Below are 26701 nucleotides of genomic sequence, written 5' to 3' on the forward strand. Positions count from 1 at the left end.
TCAAAAGTAGACTTTGAATAGTAGGTCATAACAGAGTAATCAATTTGTGCAATATACCTGAAAGTTACCATTTAAATGGAATATACTTTATATTAAATATTGAAGGAAAAAAAATTTACATAAAAAGAATCATTTCATAATGATCAAGAAAAAAAAAAAAAATCATAAATATACAAGATACAAAGAAAAATCTTCAAAACCTCATATATGGAGTGTATATCACTTTATTGAATAAATTAATGATCTCTGATAACATACTGTATTTTTTTTAAACTAATGATTGGAAATTCATTTTTTTAAAAAGTGAAATGACAAATCAAAGAAAAAGTAAGAGGGACATCTGAAAACAATGCATTTTTAAATTCTATTAATTTCCGTAGATGAGAGATGAACTGACATGGGTTTGAAACATTATTAAAAGTTATACGCACGTAAAAGCAACAAAGTACACTAACACAAAAATATTGGGGGAAAAAAAATTGGCCTACAATTACAAAAATATAAATTTACACTTCATGATAAAGTCAGAAGATAAGGCGACATAGTTAACAAGTTATGATTGTATTTAATAGATGGCATGTATATTATACAGACTGTAAACAAAAATATTAAAAAAAAAAAAAATGAAATAAAGACACTATTTTCAATAAATTTATTTGTCATGAAAAACAAAATTATAATTTGTTTGAAATAAAAAACGATAGAATGAAGAGGATTTTCCGAAAAGGAATTCTAATTAATTCACAAATTTCGTACTAACCGATTCTATACATTTTACTCAAAAATAATGAAAATTTATGATCGGACTGAAATTATTTGTTTGTTGACGTTTCGAATGTCATCGTTGCCAAACAAATATTAGTCTTATTTGAGCAGTTAATACCCATATCTATTATATGCAATAGAAATTTTATAAACTTTTAAAATATTTAAATATAGAAAGCCATTGCTATTTTAAATTACATTTAGGAGGTATCAAAAATTTAATTTTATAACAATCATAGAAAGTTTGAAATATATACTTCTACTTTCATTTTAGAAATATTTTCTTTATAAAAAAATAATGATGGCTTGACAATAGTGGTAAAGCCATAACAGAGCACGCATCACAAAGAAATCCTGAACTGAATTAAACTAAACGAGAAAGGTCCCCGTTTATTTCTGTGCTTATTTTTGACATTTGACAACTTCATGTCTTTGAAATTGAAATCATTAAATGTGACATAGAATTATTTCATTCTTTTTATTTTTGTTTCAAATAAATGTAAACTGTTATTTTTGTACTTCAGAATATGTGAATTTACTGTTTTATTTTTCTCATCATATTTTTATTTATTTATTTTTAAAATACAATTTTGATAATCTCCAACTCTTTTAATTTAATTATATCATTGGAATATTGCTGGTAAGTTAATTCTAATTTTTAAAATAATACTTTCTTGTTTTTTATAACATCATATAAAACTAATTATTTTATAAAAAACTTTAATGATCTGATTTGTAATATATGAAATTGTTCATTTGTCGTTTTATTAAGTTACTTGATATTAGAAATTCTCTGTCATTTATGCTTCCCATATTCTTTGGAAATGATGATTTATTTTCATTCTTTTCGTATATGAATTGGGAATAAGTTATATATCATTCATAATTTAATAAATGAAGTCATGTTGCATAATGTTTTTATATTCATGAATTGTATAAATGTATAGAATGAGTTAACTTTTATAAAATAAATTTAGTAAAGATTTTAGTCATTAGTAAATCTGTGAGTAATCAAAAATTCATAGTGTACCAATATACTGAATTTGTTGTTTTATAATAGAAATTTGTATCATTATATTTTCAAATTTTACAAAAAATTTCTGTTTTAGGAAATTTGGATAATATCAAATCATTATGCTATTTTAGATGAAATAGCATTAGCAAGTCTCCAAATGGTGCATTCTATCTTTTTACCATCTTGTGAAATCATTTTAAAATTTTCTTATAACATTGCCCTGCAAATAATAGGATAATGTATCTGTGCCTTAATTATGGAATTCTTTTTGAATTTGGTATTTGAATAAACATAAATCATGACTTTGAGATTATATACATAGTTTACTACGAGGTTAAAATATTTTGCTAGTTTATATATATATGCATACTGTGCATGACATTTAAATATACATTTTTCATATTTAGAATTATTCTATCCACTTTTGACATTTAATATTTCATCGCCATTTTGCACAACTCTTTTGAATAGAAAACCTTTTTACTGTCATTTTATTTATTACTATTTATTTTTCTTTAGGGTATTATGTGAAGGAAAAAAAAAAGTTATTCTTAAAAAAAATGGTTTTAAGTTGTTTTTTTAATAGAGACAACTCTTTTGAATAGAAAACCTTTTTACTGTCATTTTCTTTATTACTATTTATTTTTCTTTAAGGTATTACGTGAAGGGAAAAAAAAATAGTTATACAAAATAGTTAAATTATAGTTTTCATTTAATAAGTCTTTATTATTTAAAGTACAGATACTGAAAATTCAAAAGAAATTTTTCAAAATTTTTTCAGTCTATGTGTGTAATGGTTCTTTAGACTGTGTTTGTACTGTATGATAACTATTTTAATAAGTACCAATCACAATAAACAACCTTACATTAAGAAAAAAGAAAGAGATATGTTACACCCATTTACTCATATTTTGGAGATTCTTGTGTTGAAAGAAAAGTGTTATTTTATATCAACATTTAAAGTTGAAGATAACTACACTCACATCTATATTATAACTTTATTTAAGGCATAATTGATACTTATGCTTACTGATATTTAAATACATGCCATTGACCAAACTTTAGGCTGATTTGCATCCCTGCGAATCCTCTCAATAAACTAATATGACATCTTTGGAAATTTTATTTTGATGATTAATTACTGATTTCAGTAATAATGACATCGTTGATAATTTATTTGATGATTAATTACTGATTGCAGTAATAATGACATCGTTCATAATTTATTTGATGATTAATACTTACATATTCAATCATTAAAAGCTAGTGGATGCTTATAACTATTTCATATTTGATAACTACATGGATGTTTATATTCTAATTGAAAATTTATAAACTATTTTATATTATTGTATTTTATCTATCATATAAATGGTAAGTAAATGTTAAAATAATAAAAATTTATTATTTTTATTTATTTATTTATTATTATTATTTGCTTTTTGTAGATAATGGACAATGTAAAAATATTACCTCCATGTAAGAGACTGAAAGTTGAAAATGAGCCTGAGTTTTCTGGCAATAATAATCTTGAAAAACTAGGTAACCAGTCTAAATCTGCAATAAATGCAAAAAAATCTGATCTTTTAGAAGATGAACCAAATTGTTCTACTTCTGAAGCTGCCACACAGTTTTCTCAGAGTGAAAAATCTGATTCTGCTGTTATAGTTAGAAGTCAAAATGGAAATTCTAAATTAAGGTAATTTATATATTTTTGTAGAATGTAGCTTGGAATATACATTCATTTAAGGAAGACTAAAATGATATTTTTTGCTTGTTATTTTAGTTCAGAGCCAGCCTTCTCTATGAAGGGGCTCGGGTGCAAAAAGCCATTTGGGGTCCGAATTTTTTGTGAAGGAAAAAAAAAATAAAATGCAAACACGAACACATATTATTAATGCATGTTTATTTAATGTGTGATTTTATTTTTGCTAATACATCTACTTCAGGAAAAATTACAATTTTTTGCAATTTCTTTTTTGATGCTTAATATAGCAAGTGCATTTAAGCGTTCTGAATACATGCTTGACCGAAGATAATTCTGTATTAATTTTAAGTTATTGAAAGAGCACTCAGCACTTGCTTTAGCAATTGGCAATGTAAAGAAAAGTTTTAAAACAATTAATACATTTAGAAATAACTCATTACAATTATTATTTAGTACCTATTGCAATACGTCTTGTGCGTTATTTACATCTCTTTCATTCAAAATCAAATCCCGTAGCAAACAAATTTCCTGGATTAGGTTTTCATCTACATCTTTGTTATAAAACTTTACAAAGTTTTTGGAACATTTCTCTAATTCATGTTTTCCTAAAATTTTTATATCAGTGGTTAATTTGAAATCAGAAATAATATTTACTATACTTTTAAATATATCTTCTATTTGTACAATAACAGTATCAATTACAGTGTTAAAAAAAATACCTAAATTCCTCTACTGGGTTTTTCATAACTTCGCCTTCTGCTAATTCGGAATATAATCTTTTTCTTTTTTTGAATTCGTTTTACAGGAAAATGTTCTGAAATGTTCAAATTATGTGCTAGCAATTTTGCTTCATCTAAAAATGTGTTAAATTTTGTTCTGAAATTTTGGATTTCAGTTTTAATTTTACTGACTAAATTGAAATCCGATTCAGGAACAATTGTTTTTGTTTGAAATAGTTTATAGATAGTATTAATTTTGGACAATATTGCAAACTATACTATTAAACATAAAATAAATGGCATTTCTTGTATTGCATCTAATAAACTTTTAGCTTCGTATACCGCTGTATTATCCTTACTTACATCAATAAATTCTTCTAGGGCATTACAAGTTTGTTCAAACTGTGTATACACAGCTTTAACTGTATCTATTTTGGCTTCCCAATGAGTGTCGCATAATGGCTTAAGATTAATGTTTAAATGCTTTTGTAGAATTCCCCATCTCTTTTGTAGATGCAGAAAATAAGCAATACAAACGTTACAATATCCACCCAAAAAAAATTTTACAATATATACTGCTGGAAGCAGCATCACAAATTAATAATAGGCAAGGCACACAAATTGCATGTGGGTTTAGAGAAAGTATTCTAGACTACCCTTTCATGTTGCTACTGTTGTTGTATGCTGGCCCTCTACAATTCATAATATCTAAATCAAGTTCGCTTAATCTTTCCAATAGAGTTTTTGCTAGTTTTCACCAGTCAGATCAGTTACTTCAATAAACTTTATAAATGACTCATTTATAGTTAACCTTTTCTCTTCAAAATTTACATATCTCATAATGATTGAAGTTTGTTTCTTATGGGAAATATCAGGAGTACAATCCATTTGGATACTATAGTACACGGCTGCCCCCCTCAGTCGCGGGGCCAGGGTGCATAGCACTTGCAGCACCCCTCCAGATTCCCGGCCCTATGTAATATACCTTTTTCAATTACCAATTTATTAAAAATGTTCTAAAAACTATGTAATAGTATATCGTAAAAATAAAGTTATATAAATTTTACAAAAATTAACTGCCATAGTCTTGATGTTGAAATTAATTCAAATGAACTTTAATTGATAACTGAGAAATTATGCAGTGTTAAAAATTTTTAAAAGGAAATTAGTAGAATTTTTAAAACAATTCATTTAAAGAAGTTATTTACTTTTTTTAAATATTAATAAAATTTTACCATCTTGAGTTGAGAAATTATTAAATTCTATTTTGAAAATTTATTAATAATTTCTATTACATTGAATCTTTCAAAGGGCTTTATTACCTATTTAGTAAATATTATTCAGTAAGCTTTTAAGTTGCTTTAATATTTGGTATTAAGTAACTTTGGTAAGTATAATGAACAAACATTAAAGTTTTGTTTTGTTTTATTTTCATGCTTATGCAATTACTCAATTTTTATTCATAATCACATTTTCTGTGTAAATACTATAAAAGTATCAATATGAATTTTTCCTTGATATTTATTCTTTAAATCTTTCTTTTTTCTTCTTTTTTTTAAATCAGAGAATACAATTAATTCTTTAAAATTATTTATTTATTTCATAACAGTGGAAAAGTAGAATAAACAAAGTTTCTGTCTTCATCTTTTTATAATTGATGATTTTACTGAAGTAGCGAAATGTTTTATATCATGTTCCTGCAAAAATCGTTTGAATTGCTATTATATATTGAATTATTATGCTTATGAAATATAATTATTATACTTTGATATTTGAGACGATCTACCAATATCTTATTGTTTCTTTATTATCAAAAAGAAATTTGATCAAGAATATTTTTGGTAGATTCAAATATAATGGACATCTGAGTAGTTTCTAAATTTCAAAGCAATAGCCTTTGTAATTGGAAATTATTTTTATATTTGCTGTAGACCAAGATATTTAGCCAAGACTGCTAAATATCTTGCATTTATGATTCACTGAAAATTTGCATTTAACTGTAAAAAGCAAATTTTATTTTTTAAAAAAATATTTGTGATTGTTTCATTTATTTGTATCTTTTGATTAATATATTTCTGTTTTCTGCATTTTAAGATGTGAATATGCAGGTACTGAAAATGAATTAGAAAAGGATGATTCTAATTATTTTAGGTAGGTTTATTTATATTGTGCTATTATGAATTTTATATGATTCTTTTTTTTTCTTGTGTGTATAAATGGTTTCTCAATCAAGTTTCTGTAATCTGTAGTCTTGATGATGAAATATTTGGTAGAATTTTAGAGTGAAACAATTTTGTTTTGTATTGAAATGATTGCCTATTATATTCTAAGTGTTCATAAATTCAAAATTAATGAATGATTTTTTTATAGGTGTTATGCTGATCTGTCCATTCATAGAGTAATGATTGGTGATTATTCAAGAACACAAACCTATAGAAGAGCTATATTAACTAATTATAAAATATTCCATCAAAAAATTGTATTAGATGTGGGTGCTGGCACTGGTTAGTATAATTATATTATTTCATAGTATCATGTAACTATATCTTTTCCTTGTTTTGTTTTATATGTTTTTATAATTTCTCTTATTTGTAGTTCATAAAAATCATCTTTACAGTTAAATATTTTGATGATGATTATTTTAAACTTATGGTTGGAAATTTTGAATTATTTTTTTATATATTAGATTAATTAATGTGTGAAAATTTTATTCCAGGTATTCTTAGCTTGTTTTGTGCTCAGGCTGGTGCTAAAAGAGGTAATTAATAATAATCAGACAATAAAATAATATTCAATCAATTTAATTAAAATTATTGTGTAAAATTACTATCTATTATTTAATACTTTTAAAAAGTTCATACTATTTGAAGTAATACTTTATATATGCTTTTTAATTTAAAGCATTGCATAATTGGGTTGCTCTTAATTGTTTCTTTTAATTACTTTTTGTATTAAAACTTTTATTTGCTATCCCTTTAATGTTTTAAAAACGTATATATTATTGTTCAGCTTTCTCCTTATATTTTTTACATTTAGTTGAAAATGTATAAATTTAAATATCTATTAAATATATTTAGCATATTCTAAATAAATTTTGTAGACTTTTAGAATGGTCAACGATTTTCAAAACAGGTGTACTTTTTTTCATATAAGTTACTTTTATTTCATTTTGCTTTTCTGTCTCACTTCTAGTTTATGCTGTAGAGGCTAGTGGCATTGCTCGAGAAGCTCAAAAAGTAGTTACATCAAATGGATATGCAAATAAAATAACAGTAATTGAAGACAAAATTGAGGTAACAGTTATTCCCTGCATTAATTTTTGCTGGATTATCCTTAGTTGATTTCATTTCAATTTTATAATGTTCTGTCTGTGGGTGCAATAAATATCTTTTCTGTCAAATATTAATTTTCTTATAGCTCTGATGTATATGATATATTATTTTATTGGTTTTAATGAATTTATTATTTTATTCTTATAAATATGTGTAAATATATGATTATTCAACATTGTTTTTTATTTTTTTGGCATTCTTTAATTAATTTTTATGATATATGTTCTAAATTTCTTCATTTTACTATTTTTTTTGTAAATGACAAAATGTGCAAAAACATCTGGGTTAGCTGATGGAAAAACTTATTAAAATTTAATAAAAACTCTGCTGTTTTAGAAGCAGAGCTTTTCCTTCCATGTTTTCCTTTTCCCTTTACAGAAGCTATATGCTATTTTCTCCCAGTTTTTTATTTTGCCAAAATAAAGAACTATATAATGTTTTTTTTAATATGTTTATTAATACTTCAATAATTTCTCATTTACTGTTTTTTAGGATGCAAAGTTGCCTGAAAAAGTTGACATCATTGTTAGTGAATGGATGGTTAGTTTTCTTTATGATATTAATATGGGATATTAGAAAAGTTATGCAGAAATTGAATAGGCATATGGTATATATTAATAATCAGAATATAAATAGTATGGGAGATTATAAACAGTAATTAAAAGCAGAATAACCTTAAAAATTTTCTACCTTCAAAATTTTTAAGGTTACTCTTATTTATCAATTAATTAATATTACTTATAAATTCTAATGTTATATCATGCCTTTATTAGAAAATTAAAAAAAAGTTTATGAATATTTTATAACTAATCACCTTTGATGACCAACTAATTCACTAACGAGTACTGATTGTTCTTAATTTCAATTAAATATCTTATATATATTTTAATCTTCTTATAATTTCAACAGAGAATTATTTTTAAATATCAAATTGTGATAGATATTAAATCTGTGATATTTTAATAGCTTTATACATATTCTATTAATCTTCCTTATGGAATCGAGTCTCGTGGCATAGTGTCATTAAAATCCTCTTTCTGTTTCACATTGTCTTTTGCAGTAATACTATTTCTTTCTCTGATATCTTTTGTAAACTGTGCAGATAATTAGCAAAAGTATTCTTATTTAACTGTCAACAATGAAAGAAATACAAGATGAAATATTTTCTGGAATAATGAAAGTTTTAAAATTTCATTAATGCAACAAAATCTACTGCTGAAAATAATGCAAAAGAATTCTAAATAAATAAAAACATTTATAAAAATTTAGCACAAAAAAGTGAGCAAGATAATTGTTACCATTAGAAAAATAATTTTTAAAGTATTTAATGCTGTAAATATGATTTGTTTGATATTTTCTGGAGTTATTGAGGAAAAGTGCTAAAATTACACTTATTTTTTAATTAATTAAAAAATCCCTCTTGATAGACAATACTTACTGTCCAAAGTATATCAGTGCCATATTTAGTAGCTGTATGTCTATAAGTCTGTCATATAGGGTATCATCCTATACCTGGCCACACATTCTCCTTCATTATTATTAGGGATAAGTGTAGAAATTTTTGATTGTAAAGAAATGTAATTTGATTGAAGATATATTCTGACTAAAAATATTCAAAAATGTATAACTTGTATTTTGCTATGTAAAACTTGTCATGTTTTCTTTATGGTTTTGAAGTAACAATTTATGCATAGCAATACTTGTAATTGATTCTGATAATAGTTTTATTTCATTTGAATTCTATTTAGCATCTTACCCTCAAAAACTGTTATTTTGTATTTTTGTAATGGAGTAGATGGTTTTGTTTGTTAATTTAAATCATCAGATTTTGTAAAAATCAGGGATTAATTATTTACTTATTTATTATAGGGTTATATGTTGATGTATGAATCAATGCTGCCTTCCTTTCTGTTTGCACGAGACAAATGGTTGAAAAAGGTAACTATGTATTACATTTTGTTTGAAATGTGGTTTCTCTACAAATTTTCTAGTTTTTGAAAATTATTTTTGCAGCAGCTACATTTCTGCATTTAAAATCATGATAAACTGAATGATTTTACCTACAGAAACGCAGAATTATATTTATAGATTGGTATGATGCATGTTGATATTTTAAAAGAAATATACTGTTTGTTTAAAGCAATTTTTTTTTTATATTGGAATTTTGATGAGCTGGAAGATGTACCCATCTAGGTCTGTTGTTATCTGTTAACAATATCTCGGATAAGATTGTCACTGATTAACTAAAGAAGCTTGAAAATCTCATGCACATTGGCAGAGTGTAATAATAATAATAATGCTAATATTTTTATAGTTTGCAGTATATTTTAGATTTAAATATATAATTACATAGTTACATTAAAAGTTTGTTCCTTGCAGTGGGCTCTTCTCTATCCATAAAGTTCATGAACATTTAAATCCAACCTAATCACTAAAATCAGCTTGAAAGCCAGTAAGTGAAAAAGAAACAAAACAAACAAACAAATGTAATGATGTGTACAAAATAAAAATGATACTGAAATTAAACGTTAAGAACTTCCAAATAAAATGGAAATATTATGAATCAGCAAACTCAATACTTGCTATAATCCAGTATTAAAATTTTTTTTTTTTTTAAATGTGATTCTATAACTAATTTTTATCCTCTTGGTTTGTTTTGTCCTCTGTCATGCAATTCTCTTTCTTATTAACCTTTGTTTCCTTGCAGTGAGATCTTCTCATTACGTTCAAATGAAAACTATTCATTTAAATTGGACCAAATCAAACAATGATCTATTATAATAAATGCATTTTTTATATAAAAAATTTAAAATAATTGCTAAAAGAAAATAATAGAAATAATTTCCAACTATTCTATGAAGGAGTGAATAGTTGGGAGCAGGTCATTAACTATGGAACCATAGCTAATGGCTTACTCACTAATTAAAATTTATCTTTTATTAAGCTTTATTTATCCCATTTATCTTTTATTAAGCTTTTTATACTTAATAGAACTGTTTTGTTTTCTTTTTCTGAATGATGTTACTGTTATGAATTTCTCAATACTGTCCATATACATATTCATAAATATTTCCAAACTTGGTTATATTTAGGATTGGCAATTATAGAGGTGTCTTCATGATATCTAAAATTTAAGCTTACATATTAAAAATTGCAAATCTTAGTTCAATGATCTTTCTTAAAATCCAACTTTTAAAAGGTGAAGATCCTATAACTAATTATTATGTATGCTTAGTTTTATTCCTACACATTTTTAAAAAAAAACTTGTCTGAGTCACTAGATGTCAAAAGAGCATTACAGATTTTGTTGGACAATTATTAATACTGATTGCTATGTAAATACAAAACAAACATCATTCTTATTACTGTGCATTTCTATTATTTTTAAGATATATATTAGTGATGCATGCAAACAAAACTGTTGTACTTCCTTGTAAAATGTTATATTTTATATTCTAATTCAACTGGAAAATTTTGTTTTAATTTTCCTTATATGATAAAATATATTATAGGATGGTCATCTTTTTCCTGAAGAAGTCAGAATATATATTGCACCAATACAAGATCCTCAAGAATATGAATATAGGTGAATACAATTTAAGTTACTGAATTATTTTAATACTGCTTTCTGTTTGGAAAATTGAATAGGTACCGAGAGACATAATTTTCATTTTGATAGGTTAAAGATGACACACAAGCTGTGTTTAAATTATTTATAAAGAAATAGTTATTATGGAATAGATGATTTTTGTCAGATTAGAAAGTGCTTTTTTTTCCATAATTGTTTGATCTAATTTTAAAAGAAAATGAGAAGTTAGTCAATAGATCTTTTCTTTTTACCCTGGTTCATAACCTTAAAATATTTTTATAACTTCAATATGGCATTACTAAATCAGTCATGCATTTTGATATTAAGTTAATTATATATTGATTTACAATGCATAATTTTTTTAAATTGCCATTTTTCCTGCATTTTCTTTATGAAATTATTACTAATAACGTTTTTTAGAAAAAAGGAAATATTGTTAGTCATCTTAGAAAAAAGTATGAAATAAAAATGTATGTTTTGGTAGTTGTACTTCATCTATGCACTTCTCATGTCATAATGGCTGCTTGCCAATAATGATCCTCTGCATGAGTTGGGGAAACTTGTATACAAAAGTGTTGTTATGTAAATATTTAAAAATTAAAAAAAAAAAAAAATTGTATGTTGCCTTTGGTCAACTTTTTAAAAACATTATTGTTTTAATGTTATTTATTGAATACTTTTTAAATTTAGGTTTATTAAATTTGTTTGTATTTTCAGTGTAGAATTCTGGAAGAAAGTTGAAGATGCTTATAAAGTTGACATGAGTGCTTTAGCTTCAGTAGCTGCAGAACAAATGAGAGGTTAGTTGTTTTTCATGAAATATATGTCAAACTTTATATTTTATTTTTTAAAAGAAAATATTTCCTAAAAATAAATTTTTTGGACTAATATGTGTTAATTTTTAAATTCATTTCTTAAATCTTGATAATTTATATTTCCCTCTTAAGTTAATATACAATAGAGATTGGTTTCCTAAAATAATGTTCCATTTTCAAACGGTATGAGGCTGCAGGCCATGCTGTTTAGAACAGTGATCATTTAATAAGAACAATACAGTAGACTCCCGATTATCCGCGGGTGGGTTATCCGCGGAGCGGATTATCCGCGCTTGCCGTACTAAGTTTTTTTTTTTGCTTCCAAGCAAAGAGAAAATGCTTCCAAAGCAAGAAGCAAACACAAATGACTGATTACTTCAAAAAGGTGTAGTTTACAGTTATGCTTTTGTAATTACGTAATACATTATAGTATTAAAACAGTACATATGTATGCATTTTTCTGTGTATCCTTGACGCCTCTCGTAAATATAAAGCACTTTTCTGTTTTCATTAACAAAATGAATTTTAGGTTAGTTTGAGTATTATACTAAAATAGTAAGCGTTAGTTAAACATTTCCTGCTGTTTATTTTACGTTTTATTGTACATAAAACGATTTTTCAGAATTGGAATGACTGTTTTCTCTTTTGCTATACCCGTTTTTAGCTTTTTTCGGATTATCCGCGATTTTTGTTATCCGCGGCGGCCGCGCCACCCAATTCCGCGGATAATCGGGATTGTACTGTATTTGACTTAACACTCTATTTGCTAAATTTGTCACCACAGCAGTAATAGGATATTTGATCTTTGAAGGAATATTTGATGTTGCCCAGTCTCGTACACAAGGCAGGTCTTTTATTAAATTTATTCACATGTATGAACTTACTTATCAACCCAAAGTTGAAATTTTACTGCTAGGCTAATGGCAGTATTTTCTTTACATGAAAACTTTCACATGTGGTTAAAAATCTATTCCATTCCCATTATATTCTATTTCAGTGGCTTGATAATAGTTGGATAAATGAGATTTAAACTTATATTAACTATAATGAGATTGAGCTTATATTGATTTTCTTTCTTACTTGATTACATTGCCTTCAGTTTGAATTCCTTGTTTCTACAACCTTTTGTATTAATATATATTTTGCAATGTATAGTCCCTTTCTACTCCATCTATTGTTGTCCTTTCTTTTTTGTGATTTTAATTAATTTAAGGAACTATAATATTATGTGTTATGAAAAATAGCAATCTTATTTTTATATATAAATATTTAGCGGCTGTGCATGTGATGTCTGTTGACCCAGCTTCTATTTTGTCTCATGCCAGCTGTGTTACAACATTGCATTTAGCTACTGTTGAGAGGGAATTTTCACAATGCGCACAAGTAAGTCTTTGCTAATTAATTCATCTTAGTCTTGTTAATCATTTGTTTTACATGTCTATGGTAGAAATAAAGCATATATATATATATATATATATATATATATATATATATATATATATATATATATATATATATATATATATATATATATATATATAATTTTTCTTAATCTAATGGCTTTGTTTCAAAAAGTATTTTTTTTTATTTAATTATATTTTATTATTCAATTATAAAGTGTTCAATTTTTATGTTTTAGATGTTGATGAATTTATTTAAGTTGTGCCTAGTTAGGATATGCTTAACCTTTTATGTATTATTAAAAAAGAATATACAGATTGGTCTGATCAACAGAAAATAAGAAGAAATCAGAGTGAATTCAATGTGCTAAAGAGATATATCAACACGGGATAAGCTTTTCTGAAAGCATATCCAGTGAAACCTCTTTATAGTATATTACACATTCAATAATCATTCTCATTAATATGCCGTTGTGGAACAAATTTTGAATGATCTATTAAAGGAATTTTACTGTACTACATAAAATTGTAATTCATTGTGGTATGTAATTAAGTTAAGTCGATTACATAATATCTGGTAGGATGAGATTTTAACTTGAAGTCATAAATTTTCAATAACTGTGATTTCCTTCTCATTGCTTTTTAAAATGTTCCCACCCATTTTTATTTGTTGGACCAATTTCACTAAATTATAGTTTTATTTAAAACGTTGGATCTGATACTTAAATTTTTTTAAAGAAATAAAAAAAAAAGTTTTTCATAACTTTTTTGAGGGCCCAGATTCTGTCATTTTATGATGGTTTTTTTTTATTCTCTTTTCTTTCTTTTTTTAAAATTCTTTTATAACTTTTATTTAAAAAAATTCTCAATAAACTGTCTCTTTACATATAAAGGTTTACCTTGATTGAAAGAACTACCAAATTAGAAACATGAAATTTAAAAAATTTATTTTTGGGGTATTAAAAGCCTACTAAGAATGGATTTTTCAAAATTTTAGTTCGAAGCTTAATTAAAAAATGAAAATGGAATTTTACCAAGTTTTCACCATAACATTAAAGTATATTATTACACAAAAATTATTTTAATGCTGTTTTAAAGGTTTAAAAAATAGTTTTTTAATGATTAAAATTTTGCTTGTATTAATGCATTTTTTTCCTTTAATAATTTCTGAGAAATTAGTTTTGGACACAATTTACAACAATGATTTTTATTATAATGAAATTCAAAATAATATCATTTCTTCTTCGAATCATTGAATCTTGTTATTTTATTGCTATTAAAACCATGATAAGAGGGGGCGGGACACTTAATTTGCTTTTATTTTAATATAAAAAAATTTACTGGAATTCATAGAATAAGAACTATGTAAAATGAATATGTATAATTGTTCATTTGAGGATATTTGTTAAATTTTTAAACTCATGCTATCTTTAAAAAATACTTTTTAAAAGAATTGCTTCTACTGGCATTTTTCATTTTCTTTTTGCTGTTAACTAGAGAGCTGACTTTTTTTAAAAACTTCATGAATTTGTTTCTGTTATTTATGAAAACTAGGACTTGTTAAAGCATTTTTATTTCTTTATTTAATGTCTAATCATGTTTTACTTTAATTTTTTTAAACTAGGAATTTTAACTAAGTTAAACTTTAACTTTTAAACTAAGCTAAAAAGCAGGTTTTCATTAAATTTTTGGAACATTGAACTTTTATAAAAGACCTTAACTAAACTTCAGAAATAAGAAGTAATAGGACTTTTTTTTTGTAGTCTGACCATTTCTGAATGCTGTTAATCTTTTCTATTAAAAAAATGACCTAAAAACTCATTTACAGCATAGCATCATTCTATCAACAATTTCATGGCAGTTTTGCCCAATCTTATGATGATAGCCATTTTGGAATACTTTAGTTCTTAACTTTATAAGACTGCAAATAATGCAACCAAATATAGTAAGTTAGTACAAGAAGAAATTTAATTTTTCCATCCCAGCTATTTCAAATCTTGTTTATTGTTGCATTTATAAAAATTAAATATTACATTTTTGACCATGCTACGCTCCTATATCATTATCGACATTTTTAGAAGTGATGTACTCATCTAAATAAATTGCTAATTTTGAGAAATGTTGAAAAAGATCACAGATCTTTATTGTTGGTCTTTTAAAAGTTGACTTATTTTTGTGGTATTAGTGTTTGATCATTTTTATGTTTTTGCTAAAAATCAAAAAGACATAATTTTCTTACAATAGAAGACTTGCAAATACTGATATAAACATTAAAATTTAAATCACAGACATTTGAAATTAATTTTTTAAAAATTATTGAATAAAAAATTGCTATATTATAAAACAGAAAACACCCTGTGCTTAGAAAATACTCACTTTATGTATTCATACATGTACAAAGCTTTTTTATTTATTTATTTTTTGCTGTGGTGCTTAAAAGTACTTAATTTTTTGCTCTAGTTTCTCACTACATTTACTTTTTATGAAATATGAAAAATATTTAAAAAAAATAATTTTATTCATTCTTTTTTATTTATTTATTTTCATTCTATTTTTTTTTCAGGGTTCTTTTAGCTGTGAATCTTTTGGTTCAGCTACAGTACATGGATTTGTTATTTGGTTTACTGTACATTTTCCTAATAATGTAATCTTGTCAACATCTCCTTATGAAAGGTGAATATAAATTATATATAAAAATATGTCTAATTGCAAACATTGAGAGTGTTTATTCCATTATATATATATATATATATATATATATATATATATATATATATATATATATATATTTCAAAGGAAAAAATTTCGTATCTATCTAATAAAAAAGGTAGAGGAAGAGTCAAGGGGAGCTTTGAATCTGGGATTTTAGAGCTTATTCTTGCTATGGATGGATGTCCATATTGCTTTCTAATTGACGACACTGTGATTTTAAAAAGTTAATAGAACATTTTTGTGCTCACATATTTTTCTGATTTTTTAAAAATCTTTTTTGTATATTACATACCATGATTCTTGAGAAATGTAATTTGCTAATTTAAATGTAATTCAATATGATTATTTCTTATTTTATTATTATTATTTTGAGTGTAAGTAATTATACATTTTTTTTAAAAAAATGACATCAATTCTAGAAACATTGTTTGAAAAAACCAAATATATTAACTGTAAAACTATTCCAAAATAAAATGTAATTTATTCGATTTTGCTTAACAACATTTAAATTCATTTTGTTACATAAAATTGTAATGCCAGAATTCATATTACCTATTGAAATCCATATTGAACAAATTTCTTTTTTCAAATATTATGAAGTAGACAGATGGTTTTATTGAAAGTTCTATGACAATTAATTAAATTGTTTAGTTTTTTTATTGATTAAAAGTTAAGCAGTAAGTTTTCTGTAAATATGTGATGCTCAAGCAGACAATATGGGTATGTCCAAGATTTGTTTAGTAAACTGAATTTAAGATAAAGAAATCATGAGAAAGAGAAATATTTAAATAGGATGTATTTTAGTTTATTGATATTAAAAAAAGGAATTTTTTTTAAATTTAAAATTATTTTAAAGTTACTGTTACTTAAGAATATGCAAGTTTTGTATTTTATTTAATAGTTGATCGAAATTTAAATTCATTTTGTTGAAAATGACTGGATGCCTTCATATTCCATGCTGTAAACATATAATTATGTTGTCATTTTGATTTAACTTTGATTTTAAAATTTAATAGATTTTATACACACACACAATTTGTAAATTTAAATACAAAATGCTAATGTATAAACATTTCTTTATTGTATATTTTGTAAGAGATAATTATTTAATCTTTGTAACAATAATTTTCCATTACTAAAAGATATGGATATCATTTTATTGCAGATAAAGCAAGGTATATTAGCTATCAGATTATATTTTTAAATGAAGGATTTGATTCTTGTATTAATTTGAATAGTATGAAAAATGTTATAAATAATGTGCCTTTTTTAATGTTGTAAAAGGATGATATATAAAGCTATTCAATGAACTTTACCTTAAACAATGAAAGCGCACGCTCTGAAATGAAATTTATGTTATAGGGAAACACATTGGGAACAATCTGTTCTTTATATACCTCCTGAGCAAGTAGAGCAAGATACTGTGATATCTGGAAATTTATGGATTCGAAAAGGCGAAGTGTATCATAGGTTAGTCATTGTATTTATGAATAATATTATTATATTTTAGTATTAATATATTTAATAAATTTCTTATCATGGAACTTGACTAATTCAAATTCATTAGTATTTTATAGTATGACCCCTTGAATTTATATAATTTTAAAATAGTATCAGTCATTTCAACTTCACTAGTTTGGATTGAAGTAAAAGTTGAAAATTATGTTTAAAAAAAACCTATTATTTTTTAGTTGTTCAAATTTTTGAATTCATTCCTTTAGTTTTCGGAAATTGTAATTGAATAATGTTTTAAGACCCAAAATCCCCTTGAGGTCTTTAATGTTTAATATAATAATCAGAAAAAGAAGTTAAAAAATTCTCACTTTAAAAAAAAATATCAACATATTGATTGTGAGACTTATATAAATCAAATTTGAATTGTTCTTGATTATATCTCAGCGTATTAAAGCAGTTTCTTTGAAAAAACCACCAAATCATTTCTGTAGTTTTGATAAAAGAAGCATCATTTGTTATATATCGAAGATCCCAGCTATAGATTAATGTTGAAAATTTTTTTCTATAGCAGTTATAGAATAATGGGGATTTTAAAAGTAGTGTTATATAAGATTGGAAAGAAAAAGAGGAGGAAGAACATTATACAAAATATGCTAGAGACTCTATTGTATAATAATATTTAGCTGTATATTGAGATTTTGAATATGCAAATTAAAATACTATGAATGATAGTCTTTTATTTGTATTATTTCATTTATTTCTACAATTTTCCAATAACTTGTCCCGTTGTTTTTGTAACATAATTTTTTTTTATCTATTATAGATTATATTACACCATTATCAGGTAGCATATCATAACAATTTGCTTTGATTAAAAAAATATTTGAATTTGTTTGCAGGCATTGCATCAAAATAGTTATTTTAAAAAATAAGCATTTAGTGGGTTAACTCTTATTATTAGTTATATGTTATATACATTTATATTTTCTAAACTCATTTTAATTCCATTTTATCTTTTATTCATATGATCAGAATCTGTAAGGGAAGGTGAGACTGAAAATATATTAATATGAATTTTCACTATCGTATTCTCTGTAATATTATTTATCTATACATATGTTTTCTTTTTGCATTACAGGTTTTTAGATATAGAGCTTGACTATCAGGTGGATAACGGTGAGAGGAAGAAAATGAAATATAAAATGAAAGACTAGTTTTAATTAATTTTAATAAATATAATTGTTGTGTTGTGTTTTGTATATGGCTTATTTATTTATTTCTGACACTTTTGTAAAAACTCAATTCTTTTTGTTGAATTGTGTGCTTTACTTAAAATATTTCTTTATAAACACAGTTTTAATTTTCTAATAATCTTTAGACATTTTAACTTTTTGATTTCCACAGTTTGATATGTATGTAGTTTTGTTCTGTTAATTTTAATCAATCTTCTTATGATGTTTCAGTATTAGGTTCAATTATTTTCTATAGATTATTGTAATTACATACATGGTTGCAACAAATTAACTGTAGTTAACATTTTTAACTTCATATTTTATAAAAACATTTTTCAGTGTGATTTATAATTCATATATTATTGCCATTGGTGGTCTAGTCATTTATGGCATGAGGTTGGAGGCAAAGATTTTTTTTTTTTTTTTTTTTTTTTAAGATTTCAATTATTTCCTGTTATTATTTTCTGATTAAAAGTTGATGAATCATGCAAAAATAGTTTAATATGTTTCTTCTTTTCCCTTCTCATTAATGCAATTCAATTTTCAATACATATGTTCGTCACATAATTAGAAAATTGCAACTTAAGTACAGCAATACACTTGTGGTTTGTTCATTGGGGCTGGAAACCAATAGCATCTGTTCTGCAATTATTTCAAAAATGTATTCGTTTTTCTTAACAGTTGTCCTATTTTGCTTTCATTGATCTTTTCTGTTAAAAAGTAACATTTCAAGTTAGGTTGAAATGCAAAGGAAAACCTGATTGATTGAATGAGGGGTTTAAGGGATTTTTAGCAACAAAGGCTGGAAAACCTGTTGTGTTAAAAAAAAAATCATAAGCTTATTTTGAAATAATTATTAGAGCTGTACATTATTATATCTCATACAGATACTCAAAATGTATAGAATCGCATAATAGTATTTAAGAAGAAATAAAGTGCATTTATATGTCCATATTCGGAGGTCATCTGTCATATTTTTATTTAATATAAAAATTAGATAATGACAGTCCCCCAGTAATTTTCTATTGTTTTTCAGAGAATACATTTTGGAGTACTCTAATATTGGCATATTAACTAAAGACAGAAAAGATTAAGTATAGATAAATTCCTGCTCATTTAGAATTGTTAAAATGTCTTTTTTTTAAAAAAATATTTTTTTTTTCAGTACTGCCTGCTTTATTTCAATGAACCTCCGTTGTTCAGTGTATACTCATTAATTTACCTTTATTATGTAGATGCTACACGTTTCATAATAATTAAGCAGATTAGAATCTAATGAGCATTTAAGCATACCATGCAGATAATTACACTGTCTTTCCAATGAAAATAATGAATAACTGATAAGGAAAACAAAAGCTCTTTTTAAAAGAATAACTTCACCTATTTGCTTTAAAATAAATACCTGGTTGTTTTGTAAGCATAATTTAAATCTCATAATAGTACAAATATTTATTGTTGAATTGGGCTAATGAATTAGACACTGATACTTTGGATAAAAATGGTGATTTCCTCAAAGCACTTTAAAATTTATCTTTTAAGTATTTAAAAAAAACCCTGCAAAATAATTATGAAACTAAAATGCTTTTTGCACCATCTTAAAAATGCAGAAATATTTTTGGTTTTGAATGCTGGACGATTATTTTTGTTTTATATAACATATTTTAAACTAGAAACTCACTAGAAATTTTTGCCAGAAATGCTCATGGTACAAAAATTGAACAGAAAATATGAAATTTGGAAAAATTTATGAAGCATTTGAAACAATGCAAAGAGAAGTGTTCAAACTAATTTCTGTCCATTGTAGCTACTATGAAATTATAATAATGTTATATTTCACTTCAGTGTTATAATTCACAATTTATGAGGTAAGAAGGAGGACTTCTCTGAGGGAAAAGGGTATTTGGATGGGAGCAAATTTCTAATAATGCTTTTCACGGTTGAATTTTGAGGTGCAATTCATTAATAGAACTGTGAGGAGGGTTCACATATAAAGTGCTCAATAGTGAATCTTTGCTGTAATTTCTACATCTGAACAAGTTGACAGGATGAATCGATCTTACAAAGTATTGCTGATTAAATTATTCATTTGTTGATATGAGAGAAAAACAAGGTTTGTTTTATTAAATTGGTTTGTTTAGTTGGGTGGCTTTTGTAGTACTGTGTTTCTGCTGTATAAAAGAAAAAATGATAAAGATATCGCGCAAAAATGCTTGCTATTTATTTATTATTTACAAAGGCAGTCAACTCAGAATATCTGCATTTTTAAGTTCTTTACTAACAATCATATCAGTTCTCTCAAGACATAATTTATCCTTATTGCTCACTCACAGCATTGGTATTTTGCCCATTACGAGCACAGTATTTGACTTAGGCATTGTGGCAACAAAACACGATTCTCTGAATTGCCTACGGGAGATGTTAAAAACTACAATAAAATACAAGTTATATACATAAAATTGTACAATGGTCATGGAGGCTTGTCACAATGCTGCTAGGAAGCGAAGCATTCGCTCTGTGCGTATAACACTGCATCGTGAACTGTAGGGAATAAGAATTCTTTGCTGACAGAATTGAAGAAACCTTGCCTTTCCAAACTCTCTAGAACAGGTTCTGAAAGAGATATTTAATATTAAATTATTTATTCCCTTCCTGAATGCATTTTATCTTTTTAACTATGTAGTCGCATATTTTCTTACCTTGAACACAAGCTAAATATATCATGATGTTGTTCACAGCGAATTCCCTCATTACCTGAAAATGTTTACAGAAATAAAATTAAATGTAAATATATTTTGCATACAAATAAAATTTTAGCTTCATACTTTAAGTGCTTTGGCTAGATTTTTTCGGAGAAAATTTTGGATTTAGCCAATCAAAGTTGGTTGTCGATTCTCTATTCAAGCATTCAAGAGGAAAGTATCAATTCTCTTTTGAATATATTTTTACCATAAAGTGAATCATTTGATAAATGTTTTCAAGTATAGTGTAGATGAGACTTTACCAATTTTCACATGTACTTTTCCATTTAGTTTGATAAATATATCAATTTAGTAAAAATTGTGTGTTGATCAACTTCAATTTTCAATGCATATATATTTTCCATCTATGCTTTTCTTTAAATTTTAGAAAATAGACAGTATTTTTCTAGAATGTTTTTTTTACATACATGTTTTATTTTATAATCTGCCCTTCCTCTTCCATAACTCAAAGTCCAATCCCCCCCCCCTTTTTTTTAAATCTGTCACTTTTTATCTGAAATTAGACAAAATTGTTATATCTCGAAATATAAAGGTTATTCACAATATTTGATAAAGCAGTTATTAAGAAATAAATTGGTTGGATTGAAGCGACCATTGAAATTTCTGAGAATATAAAAATGATAAATCATTCTTCAAAAATTTTGCAAAAGCAAGTATATCAGAAAAATTATTATTATTATTTAAATTTCGTTATTCTAATCAGACAAATGCTTCATTTGCAAACATTGTTATATTGATCCTTTTTGAACTTGAACCACCTTGGAAAATGCAACTTTATATAATCCATGATAAGTAAATAAAAAAAGTAGCCAACAAACTGAGCACTATACAACATTCCCGAAATGAATTATTTTGATGGTTTAAATTAATGTTCCCTTTGATTGATCTTATCTTAAAAAGCTATTTTGGAACAGATCTCGCCATTTTTTTTTTTTTTTTTTGCACTTAAAAAATACATGAATTAATATCCCATTTTCTAAACTTCTATGCCATACCAACAGAAAGACGTTTAAGGATCTTACGTGCATTAATGAACAATTATACAGATGATTTTCGGATCAGGAATTCGCAATCCTGTGATAAGAAAACCGTAACCTTACAGCCATGCCATTCTTATTTGTCTGAATTACCAAAAGTATAATTCGCGAGATCGTGTGTAATAATTACAATAAATATTAGAGATTATATTATTCACAATGAATATGAAATACATTTTAATGCATATTTATTAGTCATGACCTTTATGCGAAATTAAATGATAGGTAAATTTAATAAATATTCTTATTTCACTTGTCTCTTAATTTCTAAACTCTTGAACAGCCTTACCTGTAACAGCATTGAAACACCTCCCGAATCCATATATCCAACTGCAGATAATTCCAAGATAATTACCCTCAAGTAATCGTATTTGTAATTTGAGAATGGAAGCTGTTCATCATCTTCAACAATTTTAGATTTTTCCCCCTGTATGAAAGGAATTAAAACATTAGCATTTCAATTAAGTGAATATCAGATTCCTTTAATAACTACAAAGACGTAAGAGATTTTAATTCTCTAGAAGATCTTTTAGTATATAATCTAACTATTTAACTGTGTATTTTTTCCCTTTAATCGGAATTAAAATTATATAACTCAATCTTAACAAGTATTAACTTCAACACTTGCCTGTTCTGCCCGGACATTTTGGTACTTTATTTGAGCTTCTGCAAATGGGCTGGAAAAAAAAACAATCTAGTTAATATTACATTTTAGAAATGATAGATTTAAAAAAAAAACTTTCCAATATAACGATGACAACAGAAAAATGTGAAAAGTAGAACTTTATTACACCTATTAAACCAATTCAGAAAATATTTTTTTTTCAAATAATAAAAACATATTGCATTATGAACTTGTAATTGTTTCAAATATGTCAGAACACTAGGCTACTAAAAAAACTGAGCATGGAGAATTTTTTTTGGACACCCGCAAATTAATATATTAACTATATTACGAGTTTAGAGGACAATAATATCTCGCTTAATCAGCATGTGCCTTAACGAGGGATTCGCATAACAAGGAAAAAAAAATGTAAAAACTCTTTCACGAGCGATGTTTCGCAGAATGAGAACGCAGTTGACAAGAAGACAATGACGTACATGCAGGATTGGCCTGTTTCTCCAGCATCAGTCTGTGTTGAGCGCTTATTTAAACATAATACTTATTTCATTACAGAAGCTGTGGCCAGATAATATTTTCGAACTCGACTCCGAGGAATTGAGCAAGTGTCTGTATAGCCCTGTTTTGAAGCGAGGTGGATAGCAATGACATTAGTGAGCTTGTAGAAAACATAGACAGAAATAACTTAAAGTTTATGACGCTATAATGTGTTGCAGCAAAAAGAGGCCGAGGAGATTTGGTTATGATTGAGGGAAATAATATTTTCAGTAGAGCAGCAACCCTCCAGTGAAGCAGGGGAAATGCTGAGCTTAATGGATTGTACGTTGAGAAACATGACTAATCAGAAAATCACAATGTGTGCTAAAAATTCATTTAACGATAATGCTGCGTCTGATTTTCGTCAATTTTGATTTTTGATCCAAAGACCAATGCCATCAAACAGTTTTCTTGTAAAAAAATAAAAGGTTAAAAATTATTATTATAAATTTAGTTGAATATTATCTTATTTTGTAGTAATTTTTTATAGAAAAAATATAGTTTGTTATATGTTCGTTAAGTAAGGTTCCACTGAATACCGAAACTGGGGGGTTAATTTTGATTTTTCGAATTATTATTCAATTTTATAATCAGATGTCTGTTATCATAAATACACCAAAGGAATTCATTAACCAATCAGAATCTAAGAAATTTTAGATTGCTATTGCCCGAAGTATTAATATCATTTACATAATATTAAGTAATATATTCCCGATTGGTGTGAATTTATATTACATATAATTGCATATATAATATTTAATTTGTTGTTTTAAATTTTTTTCTCCAATAAGATGCAAAATAAATTCCAATTATTCCAATTAAATTGGGACAGGAGAATTGGCATATACCAAGTGAGAATTCATTCTTATTATATCTTAACATATTCGATTAGCCTTGGACCAAATATTCTTACAATATACTTTGTATAAAGTAAAAAACAAAAATTGCTATAATATTTCTACGTACAGTGAAGGCACGTAACTTTCTTTTGACATTGTGTAAAAAACTATTTTAAATAAATCTAGTTTAAAAAAATGTTAGTATATTCAACTATCATATATGACATTTTTATAATATGCTTTCTGGCAGTAAAACAATGCGAAAAAAAATTATGCCAAACTTGGTGCAAGAATAACAACATTTGTTTGAAACATAGTGTCCTGCTATTTATTTATATTATTTTATTTTTTAGAAAGGAACGGTCTAATCACATTATAATGTCTTAAACAATTCGGATATTTTATTGAAATAAAAATTATAACAGTTCTATTTTTTGTTATACATTGTCATTTCATTTTAATTCCGAGAAGTGATTCATTTTTAATGATATTAAGTTAATGAAAAGTCTTCTGAATCTTAAAAAAATTATAAGCAAAAAATTAAGATCAGAAAAACAATGGCTATTAATACAAACCTTTGTTGGAAGCTCACGTGATGAAATATCTGCGATCGAAAATATTCTCTATTCCCAAAATAAATCGATGCCCCGAAGTGGAAGATTTTTATTCCAGGTATTTCTGTCACCTGCAACAAATAATGAACCATGTGATCCCCCTCTTGTAATGAATAAACTGAAATATCAGACTTTTTTTAAAAAAATAATAAATAATCTCGATACATACATTAGGGTATTTTCCAATGCATCTATAGATTTCTGTTCCAGGTAAATTACCAAGAAGGCAAGTTTCTGGACTAAAAAAAATGAAAATTTATAGAAGCAACACGGAAATATTTTAATAGGTCCATTCTTGTACAAAAGAAATGTCTCACATTTTGCTTTGGAATGCGAATCGAATACGAAATTTATAAAATCATTTTATAAATACGGCGCGTTTTAATGAATTCGTCATTGCTACTGGTCGATTTCAATGATTTATATGTTTGTGGGAAAGAACTGTATCCCCTCTTAGAAATGAGTATTTTTAAAGAAAAGAACAATGAACTAAAAATGTTACAATTTAAGTCATTTATTTGCTAAACAATACATGATAAATAGCTTCGAGTCTTGATAAATGGCCCCGCTTCCATACTTTTACATCGCAAATTATAAAAACAAACGCGAACATACAAATACATAAACGTGATTAAACGATTATTGTTAATAATAATTGGTTAATGTGATAAATCGATTAATCGTATTTATTGGTGATTATTAATTAAATAGCCACACATTAATCTAAACATATGCGAGTTTTATTTAATTTTTGTTGAATTGTTGTAAACAATACAAGAAACTTTTATTTAAAAGAACGTATAAAACGAATTTAATGTATAATGTTTTCAAAGTGAGAACTTGCGCAAGTAACAATAACATAATTTGGTTAAAAAGTTTGAATCAAATACTTTATTTTAAGATTGAAAATGAATCAACAATAATACGGTTAAGATTAATAAGGTCTTCCGCCGCCTTTTGGTTAATCAAATATTTTATATGACTTCACCGATAAAATCGCATGGATTACTGTACGGTAAATAATGTGGAAATAACTATGTTCTAGAAAAATGATTTGGATACTGATAGGGCTACCTCCAAAGTTTGATTCACAATTTATTCTTAAATTCGAGTTTGAATGTTGAATATGACTTCCATAGAAATACAGTTGTATTTTCTTTACATAAACATCAATTTTTAACAATAAAATACGATTTTTAATTTGAAGATTGGACATTGGAAGACATTTTGATAAAACTTTAAGTGGCGTTAAACAATTTTCTTTTAAGCCCTCTAACATTGAAAACATTTGAAACGACATCCAGTGAGAACCAGAAAAATATTTCAGTTCGAAGTTTGGATTAATCAAAAGCCAATAAAATGAATAAAAATTAACAATTGGAGGAAAAATTTTTAAAAGAATAAATATTCGAGAAATACTTACTACTGAGATCGGAAGAGTACGGTAATCAGTGAAAAGAGTATTCCAATAATTAAACCATAATCCATATCCAGAACGACCACTGAGAGGAATGTAACCACCCAGACAGACTGAAACAGAAAGGAGCGAAA

At 25.8% G+C, this 26701-nt stretch overlaps 3 protein-coding genes across 5 annotated transcripts in view; 1 reads left to right on the forward strand and 2 right to left on the reverse strand.

Annotated features, from left to right (window-relative positions):
• Positions 1–841, reverse strand: part of LOC129962587 (uncharacterized) — a 34172-nt gene extending 33331 nt beyond the window's left edge. For both annotated transcript variants that reach the window (XM_056076387.1, XM_056076386.1), the window contains exon 1: positions 761–841. The gene's annotated coding sequence lies outside the window, so the exon portion shown is untranslated. The remainder of the gene's footprint in view (positions 1–760) is intronic.
• Positions 842–1060: 219 nt separating this feature from the next.
• Positions 1061–18760, forward strand: LOC129964190 (protein arginine N-methyltransferase 6-like). Of its 2 annotated transcripts, none has more exons than XM_056078913.1 (14): positions 1061–1147; positions 3229–3479; positions 6302–6358; positions 6578–6711; positions 6924–6965; positions 7400–7500; positions 8032–8079; positions 9409–9477; positions 11052–11125; positions 11846–11928; positions 13217–13326; positions 15907–16016; positions 17418–17525; positions 18649–18760. In XM_056078913.1, the coding sequence occupies exons 2-14, from the start codon at positions 3232–3234 to the stop codon at positions 18722–18724; spliced, it is 1260 nt and encodes a 419-aa protein (XP_055934888.1). In that variant the 5' UTR covers positions 1061–1147; positions 3229–3231; the 3' UTR covers positions 18725–18760. The 2 variants fall into 2 exon arrangements, with proteins under 2 accessions (XP_055934888.1, XP_055934887.1); XM_056078912.1 differs by having other exon boundaries at positions 1067–1405.
• A 2178-nt stretch (positions 18761–20938) lies between these two features.
• LOC129963589 (pendrin-like) overlaps positions 20939–26701 on the reverse strand; it is a 75365-nt gene continuing 69602 nt past the window's right edge. Inside the window, exons 13-19 of the mRNA XM_056078056.1 lie at positions 26574–26680; positions 25320–25389; positions 25112–25221; positions 23167–23215; positions 22828–22965; positions 21439–21493; positions 20939–21352 (exon numbers count right to left, since the gene is read on the reverse strand). Of these exons, the coding sequence (XP_055934031.1) occupies positions 21234–21352; positions 21439–21493; positions 22828–22965; positions 23167–23215; positions 25112–25221; positions 25320–25389; positions 26574–26680 (648 nt within the window). The 3' untranslated portion in view covers positions 20939–21233. The remainder of the gene's footprint in view (positions 21353–21438; positions 21494–22827; positions 22966–23166; positions 23216–25111; positions 25222–25319; positions 25390–26573; positions 26681–26701) is intronic.

The sequence above is a fragment of the Argiope bruennichi genome, chromosome 3 (genome assembly GCF_947563725.1).
Source record: "Argiope bruennichi chromosome 3, qqArgBrue1.1, whole genome shotgun sequence".
Classification (NCBI taxonomy): Eukaryota; Metazoa; Arthropoda; class Arachnida; order Araneae; family Araneidae; genus Argiope; species Argiope bruennichi.